The sequence below is a fragment of the Eulemur rufifrons genome, chromosome 8, assembly GCF_041146395.1.
Source record: "Eulemur rufifrons isolate Redbay chromosome 8, OSU_ERuf_1, whole genome shotgun sequence".
Classification (NCBI taxonomy): domain Eukaryota; kingdom Metazoa; phylum Chordata; class Mammalia; order Primates; family Lemuridae; genus Eulemur; species Eulemur rufifrons.
The window spans coordinates 25,757,829-25,775,789 of record NC_090990.1 but is presented as its reverse complement, the minus strand read 5'-3'; the positions used below and the strand labels follow the sequence as shown (position 1 = coordinate 25,775,789).

General features: G+C 55.4%; 1 protein-coding gene across 1 annotated transcript in view; it reads left to right on the top strand.

Annotated features, from left to right (window-relative positions):
• Positions 1 to 17,961, top strand: part of GRIK3 (glutamate ionotropic receptor kainate type subunit 3) — a 216,970-nt gene that overhangs the window by 183,432 nt on the left and 15,577 nt on the right. The window contains exons 11-12 of the mRNA XM_069477688.1: positions 11,082 to 11,305; positions 16,523 to 16,641. Coding sequence (XP_069333789.1) covers positions 11,082 to 11,305; positions 16,523 to 16,641 — 343 coding nt within the window. The remainder of the gene's footprint in view (positions 1 to 11,081; positions 11,306 to 16,522; positions 16,642 to 17,961) is intronic.

The following is a 17,961-nucleotide window of genomic DNA, read 5'->3' as shown; positions in this document are numbered from 1 at the left end:
AGATTTGGGAGAGGTGGTGAGGTCAGTTTGGGGCATGTTGGGATTGGGGTCGGGTAGGTGGCCAGCTCTGTGGCTGGGCACTTGGAGAAGAGAGCAGGCTGGAGGCTGAGCATTTGGGTGGTCGGCACAGCCTGCAGGGAGCCTGGGAGGTGGAGACAGGGACTGCTCGGGGACCCTGAACAGCAGGAATGAAGGAGGAATCTACAAGACGCCTGGGCTGGCAAGGGTGGCGAGGAAGGAGGAGACCCAGGAGAGCACAGGGTGACAGAGGCCTGAGGAGGAGAAACTACTGGAAACAGGTCAGGGTCACAGGCTGCAGGGAGGTCAAGGGAGATGAGGAACGAGCAGCGTCCATGAGTTGGCACAAGCGTGACCTCCTGAGGGTCAGGGCCAGCCCCAGCTTGGGCTCCTGGCCTCACACTTTGCCCTCAGAGACCCGGAATCCTGTCCTGGTTGCTCTCCAAGGCCCTTGACACACAGGGGTGGGCAAATTGGGGGAGAAAAGGGCCAGAGAGGTTATGAAGGTGATGGGCAAATACCTGCCAGGCCACAGGAAGCCATTAGTTCTTTTATCTGTAAGTTGTTCCATCTCACAGTAGTACATATGGCCAGATGAGTTTTCCCTGCTCATAGATGGGGCTGGACCCAGATGAAGTATGAAACAAGATGGGGACCAGGAGTGGTCATGGGTAGCCTTGGCACCACCCCGTGTCCCCTCTGCTTCCCCATAACACCAAGTGTAGACCAGGAAAGGTGGCACAGCTGGAAGTCCCCGTTTCCCTGCATGACTCCTCTTCCAGACAGTGAGCACTTGATGGACCGAACTTGGCTATTGCCCCAAAGCCTGGCACGGGGCTGGACACACGCAGAGCAAGGACTGACGAATGAGCAGATGGACTTGCACACCTACCCAGAGACGCAGCTGCAGGGCCCTGACCCGTGGGCTTCCCAGCCACAGTGTGCAAGGGGAGGTCCGAAGGTCAAGGCCGTGACCCCATTGCCCACTGTGTCTCCTGTCTGCCAACCAAGAACTAGATCTTATTTCTGGCCTACATGCACTGGTGTTAGGAGGGGCCCCACATCCCTGTTTGTGTGACCAGGGAAAGCTCACTTGGAAGCAAGGCATGCTGGGAGCTCACCTAGGGCAGGCCAGAATCCTGGTGGGACGGGGCAGTGGAAGGCAGGGGAAACAGGAACAGCAAAGGTAGACACTTGTCAGGGCAGCTGGGTTGCCCAGAGCAGTGGCTGAGGAGCTATGGGGAAGCTCAGGGTGTCACAGGATCTGTCTGAGGACCAGGTGAGCAGGTGAGGGGTTCAGGAAAGACTTGGCACCCCATTGAGAGTCACTACAGAGCTCAGACCAGCCTGGGGAAAGGCCTGGAAAGAACCTGGCAGGGGGTCAGGGTCCAGACAAACAGGCACAGGAGAGCAATAGTGCTTCAGGGTGAAGGGAGTATTGGGGGAAACTGAGGCCAGAGGGAGCAACTGGAATGTGCACCTCCCCCTCCCCCACTGGGGGTCACCCCCTTCGTTCATCAGTTCAACAGCACTGGGCCTGGGTTCCTAGAGAGCGGAGCCTGAGGGGGGCTCCTGCCACCACTGGGTTAGGGAGTGTGATGCCAGGAGAGAGCAAGGGGCCAGGGAGGCAGAGCAGCGAGGAGGGGAAGTCAACTCGAGGACGCGAAATCATGTAGGTCTCTACTGAGTCTGACCAATAGCTCAGTCTGAGTCTGCACCCTGGAAGAGCCTTACAGAGTGCATCTAGGCCCGTGTCTTGGAGTAGAGGGAACAGGTTTACCCACTGGCTGCAACTGCCATGCGTTCTGGGTTTGGCGTAGGGGGCTTAGGAGCCGATCAGGACCCTGCAGCAGTGTCTACAAGAAGCCACAGGGCTGGAGGTGAGACGCTGTCAGATTGTACCTGCGTGAGGTCAGCCAGAGCCAGAGGGTCTGAAATGGTGCCCGAGAGGGGTCTGAGCCCAGCACCGACCCACAATGTGCCAGACCCGGGGTTAGTGACTAGGAGTGGGGGTGACCAAGGCAGACATGATTCTTGCCCTCTAGGAAAAAACAATAAATCAGACAAGTGAAATTTCATTAAGATTTTGATCGTTGCAGCAAAGGGGATTACACGAGGGATTACAGAGGACAGTGACTCAGGCTTCCCTGGGAACGAGGAAGAGATGTCCCAGGCAACACACCTAGGCAGGGCGCTGCGGCTGCTGCAGTCTGCACCTGGTTGGGGCTGGCTGAGGCCGCAGCTGAGCGCATGGAGCCCCGGAGCGCTGGCTGGCTGTGGGCAGACACACCGTGTGGGCACACGGGGAGTGGGGAGAGGGGATCCTTCTAGAGATGGCAGTGGAGGGCCATCCCTCGGAGTGTGCCATGGAGCCCGGAAATCCCGCTGAGCTCCCTAGCCAGGCACAGGACTGTCCTCGTGGCCACTCAGGCACCAGGCAGTTCTCCCGGCTTGCGAAAGCCACACCCGTCCTTTCTCACTGCCGGGCAGCCGTCAGCTCAGCAGGCCTGTCTGTGAACCACAGGGACATGACCCTTCAGCTGACACTTACGAATTTTCTAGCACCTATTACCCATCTCTTCTGACACCCATAACTGTTTAGAGCGCGGTTTTCCGGCTATCCGTGGCCCAGTGCCAATGGTTGCATTTGGCAGCTGGCTGGCAGGTCATCTGCAGACACTCTCCGTGACTACCGGTGTACCCCCCGAACACTGCAGGGTGGCACTCCTGAGGGAGGGCTCACTTTAAATCTCCAGTGCTTCCATTGACCAGTTTATTCGTTTATTCACTAGATCTATTAAGTCAGGCCCCGTGCTAGGTGCTGTGGATACAGCCGTGAGCAAAACAGGCAGGGCCCTTTCCTGGTCCTCAGGATCTTGCATTCCAGTGGAGGAAACAGGCAGTTGTCTATGCACATGCGATGAGATGGAGATTCAACAAGATAAGTCTCTGAGCAAGGAATGCGGCCGAGTAGAAGACCTTCCCTGGCTCCCAGATCGGGCCCTGGGCCGACAGGTCCTGTGGGTGGTAGAGCAGGGGGAGTCGCTGTGACCCATCCTGGGAAACCGTGGAGGAAGATCCTGGAGATTGCCGGCGACAGGGGTAGCCATGCCCTGTCTTCCTGGCCAGCGACAGTCAGAGGCGTCCAGGGAAGGCGTCTGGGTCATTTCTGCCTCCCTGGTATTAGCAGAGGATGGTACTGAAGGCTGGGTGAAGGAGGACTTGGACTTGGGGGGCTGTTCCCCCACACTAGTATGGCCATGGCACTGTAGACTCTGGTCTCCCAGCCTCCAGGTAGGTTGGCAGGAGTGACGGGAAGATCTGGTATCAAAGACACCACCATTGCTCCACCGTGTCCTGTCTTCCTCCCAACCAGGAAGCAGACCTTGGTTCTGACTCGCATGCACTGGTCCCAGCCCCTGTTTGCAAGGCCAGGGAAGGCTCTGCCCCAGCCTGGGGCAGGGCACTTTAAAGCCAGCCGTGCTAGGAGCTCACCTGGGGGCAGGGCAGAGTCCTGGATGGAGCAAGGCAGGCTGGCTGGGGGGGAAACAGGTGGGCTCCAAAGATGGACCCTCCCCAGGTCAGCCAGGTTGCCCAGGGCAGTGACTGAGGAGTTCTGTGGGGCTGAGGATGTCACCAGGACCTGCCTGAGGTGGCCCACAAGGGCAGGTGAGGGCTCTCAGTGCTGCGGATCCACTGACAGGTCTGAAGAAAGGAGCTCGCAAGGTGCCCGTGAGCCCGTGTGGGGTCAGGGCACAGCAGAGGCTCCACACGCCGGAGGAAGACAGGCGGGGAAGGTAGGGTGAGCTGGAGGGGGAGCATGGGGTGCTGAGCAGGACACCTGGGGCCAGAGCTCAGCCCACGGGGTGGGGGCAGGAGGTCAGGACCCCGGTGGGGTTTGGATGTTCATTCTTCCGACTAATGTGATTGAGCCCGACTTTGAGCTAAGCCCTGGGGACACATCAGTGAGCGAAACAAGCTTAATCTCTGCCCTCCTGGAGTTTATATGCTGGCGGAGGAGCCAGATATTAAAGAGTGACTTGCAAATAACAACTCAGTTGTGACAGGGCACTGAGGAGCCGTGCGGGCGGCCACGCAGGCGCATAACCGGGACCTAACCTGGTCCGTGGGGGCAGGGCACTCGCTGCCCTGGGACTTTTCGGGGGCAGGACCTGCCCTGTCTGGGCGGACACAACTGTCTCGGACCTACAGGGCGAGGGAAGAGACCTTGCAGTGACAGGGCCCGGACAGTGGGGTCAGCTGGAGGTGGAACCTGTGGTGCATCCAGCCCAGGGCCCCAGGGCCAGACGCAGGGAAGACCCCCTGGCCTTCCCGGGAGACAGAGGCACAGGGTGGGGCCCGCGGGGCCTCAGGAATTGGGCACTTCTCCAGGCCCAGGAAAGGCACCCACATCGTTCTCACCGTCAGGCAGGGACGCTGGCACCAGCTTAGGAAGCCAGTGAGTGGGTCGCAGGTGTCAGTCGCTGACCCACTGGTTGGCACTTACGAACAGACCGGCGCCCATTTCCCCTCCATTCAGATGTGCGGGTGGTTCAGGGTGTTGGTCTGTCCGGTCGGGGTCCAGGGCCCTTCAGGGACACAGCGTTTTCTTAAGCTTAGGGGCAGGTAGGTCAGCGGCAGACACCGTCTGTGACTTGCTTTCCCCTGTCCTAAGCTGCGTGTGCTCAGCCAGCTGACTCTGAGGACATGCTGGCCCGGTGTTGTCCCTTCTAAACCGACAACGTCCTATTTCTCCACTCCCAGAATCTCTACCGAGGACCTAGTGGGTGCCAGGCGCTTGGCTAGCTGGGGGCACACGGCAGGGAAAAGATAACAGGCTCTGGCCTCCCTCTCATGAGCTCCCGAGACCATCACAGCCGCGATCAGCGCCAGGGGCTACAAGTGCCCCGTGCGACAAGCGTAGTCACCAGGGGACCTGGTTTCCTCTGGGGACTGAGTCTGCGGAAATGATGTTCGAGCCGAGATCTGAAGGCGAAGGAGACACTCGCTAGACAGAGAGTCTGGGGAGGAAGAGACTCCAGGTGGAGGAAAGCAGCTGAGCAGGAGAGACGACAGGGCTGGAGGATCCGAAAGGAGGCGGCAGGGAGAGAACAGGCTGCGCCAGGCAGGGCATGCGGCGGGTGGGGGGCGGGGGGCACTTGCCAACACTGCAGCCACCAGCCAGGTGGGGTTATTTAAATTTCAACTTAAATTAATTAAAATTAAATGAAAGTATAAATTCAGCTCCTCTTGTCCCACAAGCCACACTTCAAGTGGTTGACAGCCACATGTGGCTCGTGGCTGCCATACTGGATGGTGCAGGTGTGGAGCCTTTCGATCACCGCAGAAGCTCTGTTGGACAGCACGGGGCTAGATCATGTACGGCTTATGCAACCCCCAGTAAGAATGTTTTACCCCAAGAGCACTGAGAAGTCCTAACCTATTTTAATTAGCATGGGGGAGTCTGGCTCGAGAAACACCACTTTGGGAAGATCAGAAGGCGAATTCCACGATGCCACACACCAGAGACGTGGGCAGGGAGCCAGCAGACAGAGCCCCAAGGATGAGTCTTGCACGCATGGCAGGAGTGAGGCTGGTTTTCAGGCAGCAGAGGGACCTGGGAGGAGGTGGGGGTGTATCAGTAGTTTCCTACAGCCATGGGGCCCCCAAACCAGGCAATGAAAATTTATGCTGGGAAGCCCCCTGGTCGGGAGCCAGAGTCAAGTTCAGGTCTCTGGGAATGTAACACTGGGCTCAGGACAAGGCAGGGTGGGCCCAGCCATAAAGTCTGCCCTTCAGAATGAGAGAGCTGCCAGGCTGGGGCCGGGAGCAGGCCGTGGAAGGAGCCCCACGCATCGTGCACAGGATGCATTAGAATACTAGGGCAGCCACAACAACTGACCACAAACCACACGGCTTAAAACAACAGAAGCTCACTCTCCTGTGGTTCTGGAGGCCAGAAATCAAGGCGTCAGCAGGGTTGGTGCCTTGCGGAGGCTCTGAGGGAGAATCTGCCCCGTGCTCCCTCCCGGCTTCTGCGGTTGCCCGCAGTCCTTGGCGTTCCTCAGCTTATGTCTGCGTCATTCCAGGCTCTGCCTCCGTCACCACATGGCCTTCTACTTTGTGTGTATCTGTGCGTCCTCTCCTCTTCCTATAAAGACACCAGTCATCGGACTGGGGGCCCACCCTAATCCGTATGACTTCCTCTTAACCTGACTTCATCTGCAAAGACCTATTTCCAAAGAAGGTCACATTCACAGGTTCCAGGGGGTTAGGATTTGAACATAATTGAGGGGCACAATTCAACCCATTTCAAGTGGCCTGTGTGGTAGAGTGGTGAAACGCCAGGCTTTGGGGTCACAGTGAACTGGGTCCAAGTACTGGCTCAGCCACTCGCCAGGTTTTTGCTTGTTTGTTTGAGACAGAATCTCTCAGACTTCTTCTCTCCCCTGGGCTACTGTTGTTTAATTCCTCCTTTTTTTTTTTTTTTTTTTTGTTTGAGACAGGGTCTCTCTCTACTGCCCGGGCCTAGAGTGCAGTGGCATCATCATAGCTCACTGCAACCTCAAACTCCTGGGCTCAAGGGATTCTCCTGCCTCAGCCTTCTGAGTAGCTGGGACTACAGGCATGTGCCACCATGGCTGGCTAATTTTTCTATTTTTTGTAGAGATGGGGTCTTACTCTGGCTCAGGCTGGTCTTGAACTCCTGGCCTCAAGCAATCCTCCCCCCTTGGCCTCCCAAAGTGCTAGGATTACAGGTGTGAACCACTGTACCTGGCCTGTTTGTTTGTTTTTTGAGACAGGGTCCCACTCTGTTGCCCAGGCTGTGGTGCAGTGGTGCTAACATAGCTCACTGCAGCTTTGACCTCTTGTGCTCAATCTTCCTGCCTCAGCCTCCCAGGTAGCTGGGACTACAGGTGTGTACCACCATACCTGGCTAAAATTTTTATTTATTTTTTTTTTAGAGATGGGGTCTTGCTGCCCAGGCTGACCTCAAATCATCCTCCCACCTTGGCCTCCCAAAGCTCTGGGATTACAGGTGTGAGCCACCACGACTGGCTACACTCACCAGTTTTAAACAAACATCCTAGCCTAAGTAAGCTACCCTATCCTCGTCTGGAGTTTGGTGATACCATTTACTAACTGGTGGAGACCATATTTGGGACACCAGACACAGGTAGCAAGCTGGGATTCAGGGACCAGATCTTAATCCCCAGGGAGGACCACCGTCCTAAGAGAAGGCTGATCAGTGACAAGTTGCCAGAACTGGGACCACAGTCCCAACGCCATCCCTAGAACCTGGCAGGAGGTGGTCCTGGTTTCACTCTAGGGTACAAGGCAGGGTTCAACTAGCAGCCAGGGTGTCAACTAGTAGCCTGGATACTGAGGCCCACAATGTGGAGGTGTCACTGGTTAAATAATTCTCGCCTTCAGTTCTGGGGCTGGTGGCCTTGTGCAAGAATAGAGGAGACTGGGAGGGGCTTAGAGCCATGCGGGTCCCAGCAGATCCTTGGTAAGTGGAGCTGCTGATCGGGGGGAGCACGTTCTGGGAAGGCCGTCCTGCCTGCTGCGGAGGTTAAGAAAATGTGCAGAAGGGTCTTCGGTGAGGCAGGAGGGGCCACCAACTCACCCGTAAGACCAGTGACAGTGTTGGACAGGTTGGAGGGCTGGTGTTCGAGGACACGATTACTGTACATACGACAGCAAAGAATTCTCCAAGCCTCAGTTTCCTTCTATTAAAAAAAAGTGTGGGGTTGGAATAGATGTATTCTCTCGAAAAGACTTAAAGGTCTCTCATCCAGCCCTGACAGCCTATGATTTTATGAATCATCCTCAAAGAAAACTTGCGCAAGTGAGAAGAACCTGCCAAGATTGGGCCTTTCATTCTGAGTAATGAACTGCAACGGCAAAGGCTGACATCTGTTCCGATCTTTCAAGGGAAGTTGGACAAAATAATGCCTTTTTCGGGGAGATTATAACCAATGGTGAAACGTAGTGTTTCCTGCCTAAACCAAAGGTGAAGTGGAGAACTCCAGCCCTCCTGCAGCCCACGGGAGAACACATATCCGAACTCCCAGCGCAGGTCACGTGGGCCAGCTGTCTCGCAGGCGCAGAATGCCACAGACGCCTCCACCTCCCAGCCCTGGAAAGCCAGAGAGCAGGAAGAGTGACAGGGAGATTCGGAAGACTCAGAGAGGGTTTGGGAGAAGAAACAGGGACTATGGCCCTGTGGTTGGCTTGCTCACCAGCCCCTGGAATATTTCTGGTGAAATAAGTGTTGGCTGCAAACACCTTGATCTCCCAGCCATAACTCTGTCATCCAACTTGCCATCAAAAGTCAAAGGAAGTTCCACCACCACTGACTTTGAGCTTCTTCCCAAGAATCCACTCCAAGCCCCAAGGGCCACTCCCAGAGACCAGTTCCAAATGCATTCTGAGCGTTGCTGACAACTTTGGCGTCAGAGCCTCCCAAAGCAACGTATGGTTAAGTATCACTTAACAATGGGGATTCGTTCTGAAAAATGCATCTTTAGGTGATTTTGTCATTGTGCTAATATCATAGTGTACTTATACAAATCTAGATGGTCTCGTCTGCTGCACCCCTAGGCTACGTGATCTAGCCTTATTGCTCCCAGGCTACAAACCAACACAGCATGTTACTGTACTGAATACTGCAGGCAATTGTAACACGATGGTAAGTATTAGTGTATCTAAACATATCTAAACACAGAAAAGGTACAGTAAAAGTATGGTATTATAATCTTTGGGGAGCGCTGTCATGTATGTGGTCCATTGACAGTTGACTGAGATGTCGTTATACGGCACACGACCGTACTTAGAAGCGACGGAGCTGGGGGAGGCCAAGTTCAGGAATCAAAGGCCGTCCACATCCCTGTCACACTGGCATTATAGAGGATCTCAGAATTTCAGGACTGAAAGGGACCTTCCAGGGTGTCCTACCCAGGCTCCCACCCCACCGAGGAATCCCACCTACAGCCGCCAGCAAGGGCTCAGTTAACCGGAAGCTCTGTGACCACAGGGTCTGGTGTCTCGCTCACCAAACTGGGCCAGGGCCCGTGCACAGTAGGTCTGGAGCAGACACACGAGTCACTCTGCACCTTCCCGGCTAGTTCTGTCTCCCTTTGTCGCTTGCCTTTGCACACGCCCTGAGCTGAGAGGGCTCCGGGAGCTGGGGCGGCAGCAGCTGCCCCGTTCCTTCTTCCTCTGCCTTCAAAGCCAGGCGAGTTCCAACTCACACATTCAGAAATCTGCAAAAGGAAGGTCCCAGTATAATAATCCTTAATAACAGACGACTCCTCCCTGTTTTTCCTGGGTTCTGAAGTCCACCAAATCCTTGGGCTCTAAGTGTCCATGATGGGGCATGGTGGGGACTTCCATGAGAAGGAGAAACATCGGGGTGGGCAGTATCAGAGTTGTAAGTATCCCAGCTCTTCTCAGCCTGGGGCACCTGCAGAGTCTTCTAGAAGCTGGGGCTCCATACACACTAACCCTTCCCTCCTTGAAGTCTGATTTTGGCTGGACTGCTAGTTCCTATGCTAAGATAAGTGAAGTCAGAGATAGTGTTCATGGATATCATTTGGTAAACAGTTGATTAATGTCCATCGTCCCTACTGGACTATAAACCCCACGAGGGCAGAAACCAGGTATGTCTGGGTCAGCTCCGGATCCCTAGTGCCCAGTGGACATGAATAAATGAATGAATGAATGAAGCAAGCTGGACCAAGCCAGGGGGTGGCTGCCTCGAGGCATTGCCTTGGGAGGAGGTTTCAGAGGCAGGGTCTTTAGTGCTGGCCTGCAGGACCCAGCCGTCCGTCCACCCCACCTGAGGAAGGGAATTGATAACTGTCCGCAGTCTGAGGAGTAAACAACCGCTGGGGCCCCGAGAGGCGGCCTCTTGACAGGGAACGTTACTAATGAGCAAACATTGCAGAGGCCGAGGTGGGGCTCGGGGATGGGGAAGGGAAGCCGGGAAGCTGCCACAGCCCCAGCCGCTCTCAGGAGCTCACAGGCCGATGAGCAGATCAGACACGAGGTCGCAGGGGGCACAGACCGCGCCACTGCAATAGGGCTGGGTGGGGCCTTACGGTGGGACAGCGCCAGCCTCAGGGGAGGTCAGCACTGGAGGCTGCCAGGGAGGGTTTCTGGAAGGGGCAGCACGTGCAGAGGAGTGCGGACGGGTGAGAAGGGGACAGCGGGGGAGGGCGATGCACACAGGGCAGAGGCAGCTGGGAAGGGGAGCATGGCAAACAGGAAGCCGTTCCACGGGGCCCCACGTGGGAGGAGACCAGTGGGGTGAGTCTGGAAAGATGGCATGGGAATGAGGGATGAGGGAGTTTAGAGTTTTAATTAGGAAAAGCTTCAGACCAGAGACACAGAACTTTAATCCCCTCATTAAAATGGTGATGGGCTAAAATTTGTTAACATATGCGCTTCCCCGCCCCCTCCCACCCCCTGTTCACGAGGGGCCTGGATGCGCCTGTTTCAGTTTCTCACCTGCCCTGACCCTCCAAGGAGGGGACTGTCTCTGCCCAGCTCGTTTTGCAGGACTTTCAGGATATGAAGAATATCCAGACTGGGGTGGAGCCACGGATGGGAGACGAAAGCAGGTTTAAATGAGTGTTGTGGATTCTGTGTCCTCTTCGTGGCATCTGAAAGACATGAATAAGGAACATGAGCTGTTTTTAAGTGTTTGTAGGTTGCTGGGCTGTGTTTATTTGACAAAGCACCATTTTGAGAGGGGACCACGTGGTTACAGCTTTAATAGTGTTTCATCCTCTGCATGTGTTCACCACCGTCCTCCCCCTCAAGGCCACGGCTCTTGCAGAACAAAGGTTACGTCCATTCTTGCATTGTCTCCCCACATCCTGGGCACAGCCTGGCCCAGAGGAGGGTTACTAAGTGTTGTCACCGAAGAGCAAAGTGACCTGGGGCTCGGACAACTGACTCCATCTTCATCTCTCCTCCTCTAGGAAGGGTGCTCTGTGCCCGGCCAGTCTGAGGCTTTGCTCATTGTCTGTCTGTCTGTCTGTCTGTCTTTGCAGAAGGCAGATCTGGCCGTGGCGCCGCTGACCATCACCCACGTCCGCGAGAAGGCCATTGACTTCTCCAAGCCCTTCATGACGCTCGGGGTGAGCATCCTGTACCGCAAGCCCAACGGCACCAACCCCAGCGTCTTCTCCTTCCTCAACCCCCTGTCCCCGGACATCTGGATGTATGTGCTCCTCGCCTACCTGGGTGTCAGCTGTGTCCTCTTTGTCATCGCCAGGTAAGGCAATCCCTTGGCCAGAGCGCGGGCCCAAGGTTGAAGCTTTAGGGAGCCAGGCAAGCCGGCACGTCCCCAGCCCTTGGTGCAGATGGCCCAAGGCTCAGGCCACCGCTGTGCCTGCTCCTCTCCCGCCCCTTGTGGCTCGGATCCCTTTGGATCCCTCAGGGAACACTCCATGGCCCCCAGGCCTGAATCACCCAATCCTCACCCTGGGCGGTGTCCACAGCTCTGAGATGCAGCAGTTGCAGGCTTGGAGAGGCTGAGTCACTGCCCAAAGCTGTACCCCTTGGCCCAGGCATCTGGTACAGCACACGCAGTGCATTGGGTGGCCTAGGGGGTGGCTTAGAACTTGGGAAACGGGCTGTGTCTATCTAATCCACAACAGCAGGGAAACAGTGCCCCATAAACTCGTGCACATACTCACATGCAGAAACATGGCACATATATACCCCTACCTGTCTGGGATACATGTTAGCAACATGCTTGCACATTCGGTTATTCACATGGAGTAGACATAGTGCTCCCTTGCTGGTGGGTGGTAGGAGGAGGTCATTAGGAGACCAGTTTCACTCAACCTTTAGTGAGCGCCTAGTGTTTGCCAAGCGCTGTGCTCTTATGTAGTTCTCACAGCCTCCCTGGAAGAGGAGACACCTGAGGCTCGGAAAGTGTCACTACTTGCCAACGTCATGCCAGCAATAGGTGACACATGACACATTTGAGCTTGGGTCCCCAGGTGTCTTCTCTGCGACCACCCCCTCTGGCCGGGGGTCCTCCGTACCCCACATCAGTGGCTGCTGAGCCCAGTGACCCACCCCCTTCCCCCCTGGGCCCTCTGCCCCCTCCCGCCAGGCCCAGCCCACACCCCTCATCTGGTTCTTTTTTTCTCTAAATCCTAACACAGTGCGAAGAGACTTCTCTGGAGAGGCAATTTGAGATCCAAGGACTTGGTGTTTCTGCCTTTTTTCTCCTGAGCCTCCTTTGAAAGCCTTCCCCCCACTCTGCTCCCTCCCGCTCCCCCCTCCCACACAGAGAGAGACCAAAGGGGAGGCTGCCAGAGGCGAGATCACCCTGCCCCCAAGCCTGTGCTGCAAGCCTGGCCCTGCTGCGGGGGCCCTGCCTCATCAGCCAGGTGGCAGGTGGCAGAGAGGCCTTCCAGGTGACAGGTGGCAGAGAGGCCTTCGTTACATCCCTTGTCTCTAATGGCCTAACAAGCCTTTGAAAGCCAGGGGCCCCTCTCCGAGCTCTCACGTTGACTTTGGTGGCTCCAGCAGCCTCTCAGCTCCCACCCCCTCAGAGGCTCAGGCTTTTCCAGAGCCAGCTCTGCTCATGGGACGCGTGTCCCATCCCCTCCGAGTCCTGGCCTTTCTCCAGCGGCTGCCAGCCGAGCCTGCCTCCCTCCCCTGCTCTTGCTAGGGAAGCAGGAGTCCCCTTCCCAAGCTTAGACTTCCAGGAAGAGATATGATTTCTAGAGCTGCTGGAATGGTAGGAGATCTCTGAGAAGAGAGGAGAGCGATAAGGGTTTTGGCCACTGAGCCTAGAAGAGCGTCATAGTACAGTTGTCACCTTGTGCAGCACCCACATAACACAACACCCATCTTGTCAAATCCTTACAACAGTCCTGTGAGGTGGCTATAATTATCCCCACTTTACAGAAGCAGAAACTGAGGCTCAAGGAGATTAACTCATTGCCCAGAGTCAGAAAGCTTTTCTTCAGCAGAGCTGGGCTTCAAACCCCGACCTGCCCAACTTTGCAACAAGGGTGGCCAACACAGGTGCCTGCCAGGGCCAGACAGGTAGCGTAAGGGCATGAAGCAGGCCTGGTGACAGGTGGCAGGGAGTGGTGGGGACTGCAGCAAACTGGAAAGCTCACACCTGGCAAAAGGGGGCAGCCGCCACTCGGCCCCAACGGATTGCACTAGGCAGAGATGCAGGGCCAGTGTTGCAGAATTCATGGCTTTCAGAGGGAAATTCAGATTTTTATGTGACATCTCATGGTTTTTCTTTGTGGCCACTGATTTGATTTTTTACAACACTGTTGGGGTCAAGCACAACACATCTGGAGGGTGAACGCAGGTGTCTTCCCACCCCACCCCAGTGACCTGTGCCCTTTGGACCACTCCATGCCGGCTACTGGAGATCTGGACACAGCTGCCCACACCCGCAAGAAATGGGGTCTGTGAAGGTCCCCAGGTCCCCAGGCCCACTGCGGGGCAGCTCCGGCTTGGCACAGGGCTGTCCATCTTGCAGACTGGCCTGGCCTGGCCTGTGCCTGTCCTACACCAGGGGACCAGGGATTGTGCAAGGACTTCCCTTGCCGCTGGGATATTCCGCTTCCTGCCTGGTGAAGGGAAGGGACGGGGCTTGCTCTGCACAGATAGCAGGGCAGTGGGCGCTCGTGGCAGGGAGATAGTCCTAAGTGCCTGACCCAGGATGCAGGGCTCAGGGTGAGCTGCCACTCCAGCCCCTGGGAGCCACATTTCAGCCAAACCTGGCACAGATAAGTGTCCCAGGGAAGAGAGGGCTACCACCACAGCGGATGCCCTGTCTACCTCCATGGCTGGAGCCGGAGTGTAACCTTCTCTGTGAAGACACAGATTGTCTCCAGGTCAGCTTCTTCTAACTCTTGTTTTCCCTCAAGACCGGAGGAGCCACAGGCTGTAAACCCAAGGTGCATAAATATAACAACTTCAAGTGGCACTTTCCTCCCTTGTCCAGTGGCCATCTCACTCCTCTTCTCTCCTGTGGCCTTGGGGTTAGAGTCTGCACCCTCCATCCCACTGACTGCAGGATCCCAGTGACCTGTCTGTGAAATGGGCACCCACGTGCTTTTGCCTCTCAGGAGGTGGCAAGGACCCCAGCCTGCAATGGCACTTGGTGACCGAGAGGCCCGTGATAGGCAATCCCACCTCTAGGAATTCACCTCACTGGAACGCCCCCATTAAGCCACCCTCTAGAGTCCTCCCGAGTCCAGAAGCCTTTGCAGCAAAGCCCCAGAGGACCCCCTTGGTGCTGGTGCCCACAGAGGTGTGTCCAGGGATGTTTCCTCCAGCAGAGAACACAACAGTGGAAAACGGGACGGCTTAAATGCCATCAGTAGAGGAATGATTAAAAACACCCATGAAGTGGTTATGGATGATCAGCTGGATCCTTAAAAGAGGTTGATGATGTTAAGGGAAACATGAAGTTCTAGGACAGTGTAATGCATGATATGGTATTTTTTGTTTCAAAAGATATCATTCATATATATATATGTATATATATATAGTGTGTGTAACTGGTACATTGAAAGAGCAGGACTCATGAGATCTCATCAGAAATTGTATTTATTTTGCCTCCCACCCCACCTTCCGGGGTGTCCAGAGATGGGAGCTCTGGCCATGGCCCCTCTGGCAGCGTCCCCTCAGCAGCCCACTCCCTACTCAGCCCCTGGTCTTCCAGCAGCCCGTGTCCCTGTAGCCTCTCCCTGTCGGAGTCCCATTGCCCTTCTAGGGTGGCAGTGAAGGTGGGCTGGGCTGGGTCTCTCTTCTGCACGTGTCCGTCTGGTCCAGGGGAACACCGGGGACCCTGCGTCCCCAGACCTGCCGGGCTCTGGGCCCGGGGGCCGATGCTGTGCAGCAGGGACTCTTCCGCCTCCACCTGCGGAGCACACAGCAGCCCACCCCTCACCCTCCGTCTCCCCGGTGCACCTGCTCAGCTCTAGGGCTGCACCCTGAGCCCCCAGCCCCCTGTGAGACCCCTCTCACTACCTGGCAGGGGCAGGGAGGGTGCTCCAAAGGCTTTCTCCAAAATCCCTTCTCACAACAGCCTCTCGTCTCTGCTCTCTTGATCCTACGTCTCTTCCTTGTGGATTTTAGAGCCTCTAACCAGTTCATGGTCATTTCCTCTGAAAATCCCCCTCTTGGTTTGAAGCCTCATTTTGGAATTTGCTATCTGAGGGATCTTCCTGCTTCATGAAAACAGAATTCTTCCCATCGTGAGCACTGGTGATCAGAATAATGTCTTAAAGCTTTGAGAAAGGAGATGGAAAAGGACAGTCGTCACCACATCCCACTTAAGAAACAAAACAAAATTCCTCTGGACTTGTCGCTCCTTCCAGGTCTCTCCTCCTCTGTCATCCCAGGACACGCCCCCACCCGTCTCCCAGCCGGGGCCTTTCTCCAGGGCCCCTCCCACTGGGGGCCCACGCCGTAAACAAAGATTCCCTTCAGTAAGCAGGACTCCTCTTCCCTAGAAGGCAGTAGGGGGCTGTAAATAACAATTTTTTTCCCTGTCATATATGTATTTGTATATTCAAAGACAAAAATCTGAAAAATTACATACCACATTGTTCTCTCCAGGGGGTAGGATACTGGAACACTTTCGCTTTCAAATTGTATTCTTCTATACTGCTTGAATATTTTATAAAGAGTGTTTCTTACATTTTTCCGTTTTAAGGTTTATTATACCAAAAATTTAAAAGCATGTTCTCATTTTTAAAAATTCATATAATCCATATAAAGCAACAAGCCTTCCTGCACTTCCTTCTGCTACGCTAACTCCCTTCCCGCGAGGTAAACACTGATATTTTTCATATATGGATCCTTCCAGACCCTTTGGTATGCATTTGCATACGAATAAACATAAAGAGCTATATGGTTATGCCTTCAGGAATCTATTTATATAAATGTGGTCATATTGTTCTTATGTTTTATTGCTTTCTATAACCAAACAATGTGTGTTGCAGGTCTTTCCCTATTGGTATTTCTAGAAGTATCTCATTCTCTCTTAACAGCCACATAATATTTCAAAATACAGTTGTGGCGTGGTTTATTTAATCATTCCTCCGTTGAAGGACATTTAGGTTGTTTCCAGTTTTCCGCTATTACAAACAATGCTTTGATAAACACCCGCGCGCGCCTCTTCATGCCCGTGTACAAATGTTTTTCCCAGGGTGGATAATGAGTTGCAGAATTGCTAGGTTGAAGGGCACATGCACTTTTAATTTTAAGAGATGCTGCTGAATTACTTTTATAACCAGAAACAGGCACTAACAATAAAGAACAAGAAGAAAAATGGCCTGATTTCCCATTCCCTGCCTCCCCGCAGAACGACAAGGCTATCAGCGCTCAAGTGGCTGGCACAGCGGTGTTTGCTAAACCTCCGCCTGCCGCCACACGGACGCCCCTTCCCTCGGTGTCCCCGCAGCGCAGCCTCACTGCCCCTCTCTCCCTGTGGCAGGTTCAGCCCCTACGAGTGGTACGACGCCCACCCCTGCAACCCCGGCTCCGAGGTGGTGGAAAATAACTTCACTCTGCTGAACAGCTTCTGGTTCGGGATGGGGTCCCTGATGCAGCAAGGTACGTGCCCTCTCTCGGGGCCTCCTCTTCTGGGGTCTGCTCTCCGCAAGGGGCCCTCAGCCTCTGTGGAGTGAGCAGCGCCAGCCCACTCTCCCAGGGCAGGCTCAGAGCCTGCGAGGCCGTCAGAAGGTTGGAGACACCCGGGCTACCCGGGTGCCCTGGGTCTCCCCCGACCCCGACCTCCCCACACCACTGCTCTGGCTGGAGCTAGCTCAGAGGCTGAGCCCGAAGCAGATAGGCCACCGGACCCCTGGCAGGCAGGACGCATCCCCAGCACCTCCTGCTCCAGCTGCGGTGGACATAGAGCATCCTGCCGGCCAGAGCTGACGCCACCGATGGCCTCACCACCACAGAGTCCAGCTGAGCAAAGTCGGGCTGTGGCTGGGAGGCTGGGTGGAGGCCCATACAGGAATGAGATGATATCTGATCAGGGTGGTGGCCCTGGGGGTGGAGGACGGAGGGACTAAGAGAACTTAAGGATGTAGCACAGACAGGACTCGGAGACCACCTGGCCGTGGGCTGCCTGGAGTAGGAGGGGCCGTGGCTGAGGCAGGGACTTCCGTGTGAGTGCATCGGAGGTGAGGTACACAGAAGGACACGATTCTCTTACATCCTCTGGAGGGAAGGCCAGTGTGCTGCACCTGGCCCTGCGCTGGTGGCCCACCCTTTGGAAATACCTGCAGCTACTCAAGTATAGCAGAAAGCAGAGCACCTGCTCTCACTACAAGGCGTGAGAAGCGGAGACACCAAGGAACAGGAACGCAAGCACTGGAAAGGGGACAACCAGCCAGGAAAAGACCCCCAGGGAGGACACCACCCCCCAGCCCTGCTGGCCAGGAGCCATGTGCTCATTGCCTCTGCCCATGGAGTCCCAGGGCCGCTTATCTCAGGGAATGGGGACAACCAAAGTCTCTGCACGTGTTAGAGTCCCACTGACTAGGGGTCAGGGAAGGGAAGGGACTTCAAGGCACAAAGAAAATTTCCTTGTCCCTTACTCACCTGTGTGTAACCTGAAGGCCCAGTAGACATCCATCAGCAAACGCCAAATGAATGAATGAGTGAATGAGTGGTGCTATCCCAATGTGTCCTGAGTGCCACTCCATGCCATGCCCTATGCTGGGCACTTGAGTGACAGAGGAAAGGAGAAAGAAAATCTGCCCCACACAGGAGAGACCTCTCAGCCATGGCAGAGATAAGGGCAGGAGCTCGGGCCTGGGCGGGGGTCCAGCCACTCTCCTTTGGGGGCAGCTTGAACCCCAGTTTGGTGCAAACTGGGGAAGCTGGGAGCGGCTGGTTGGGGGGGGATGCTGAGCAGCATTG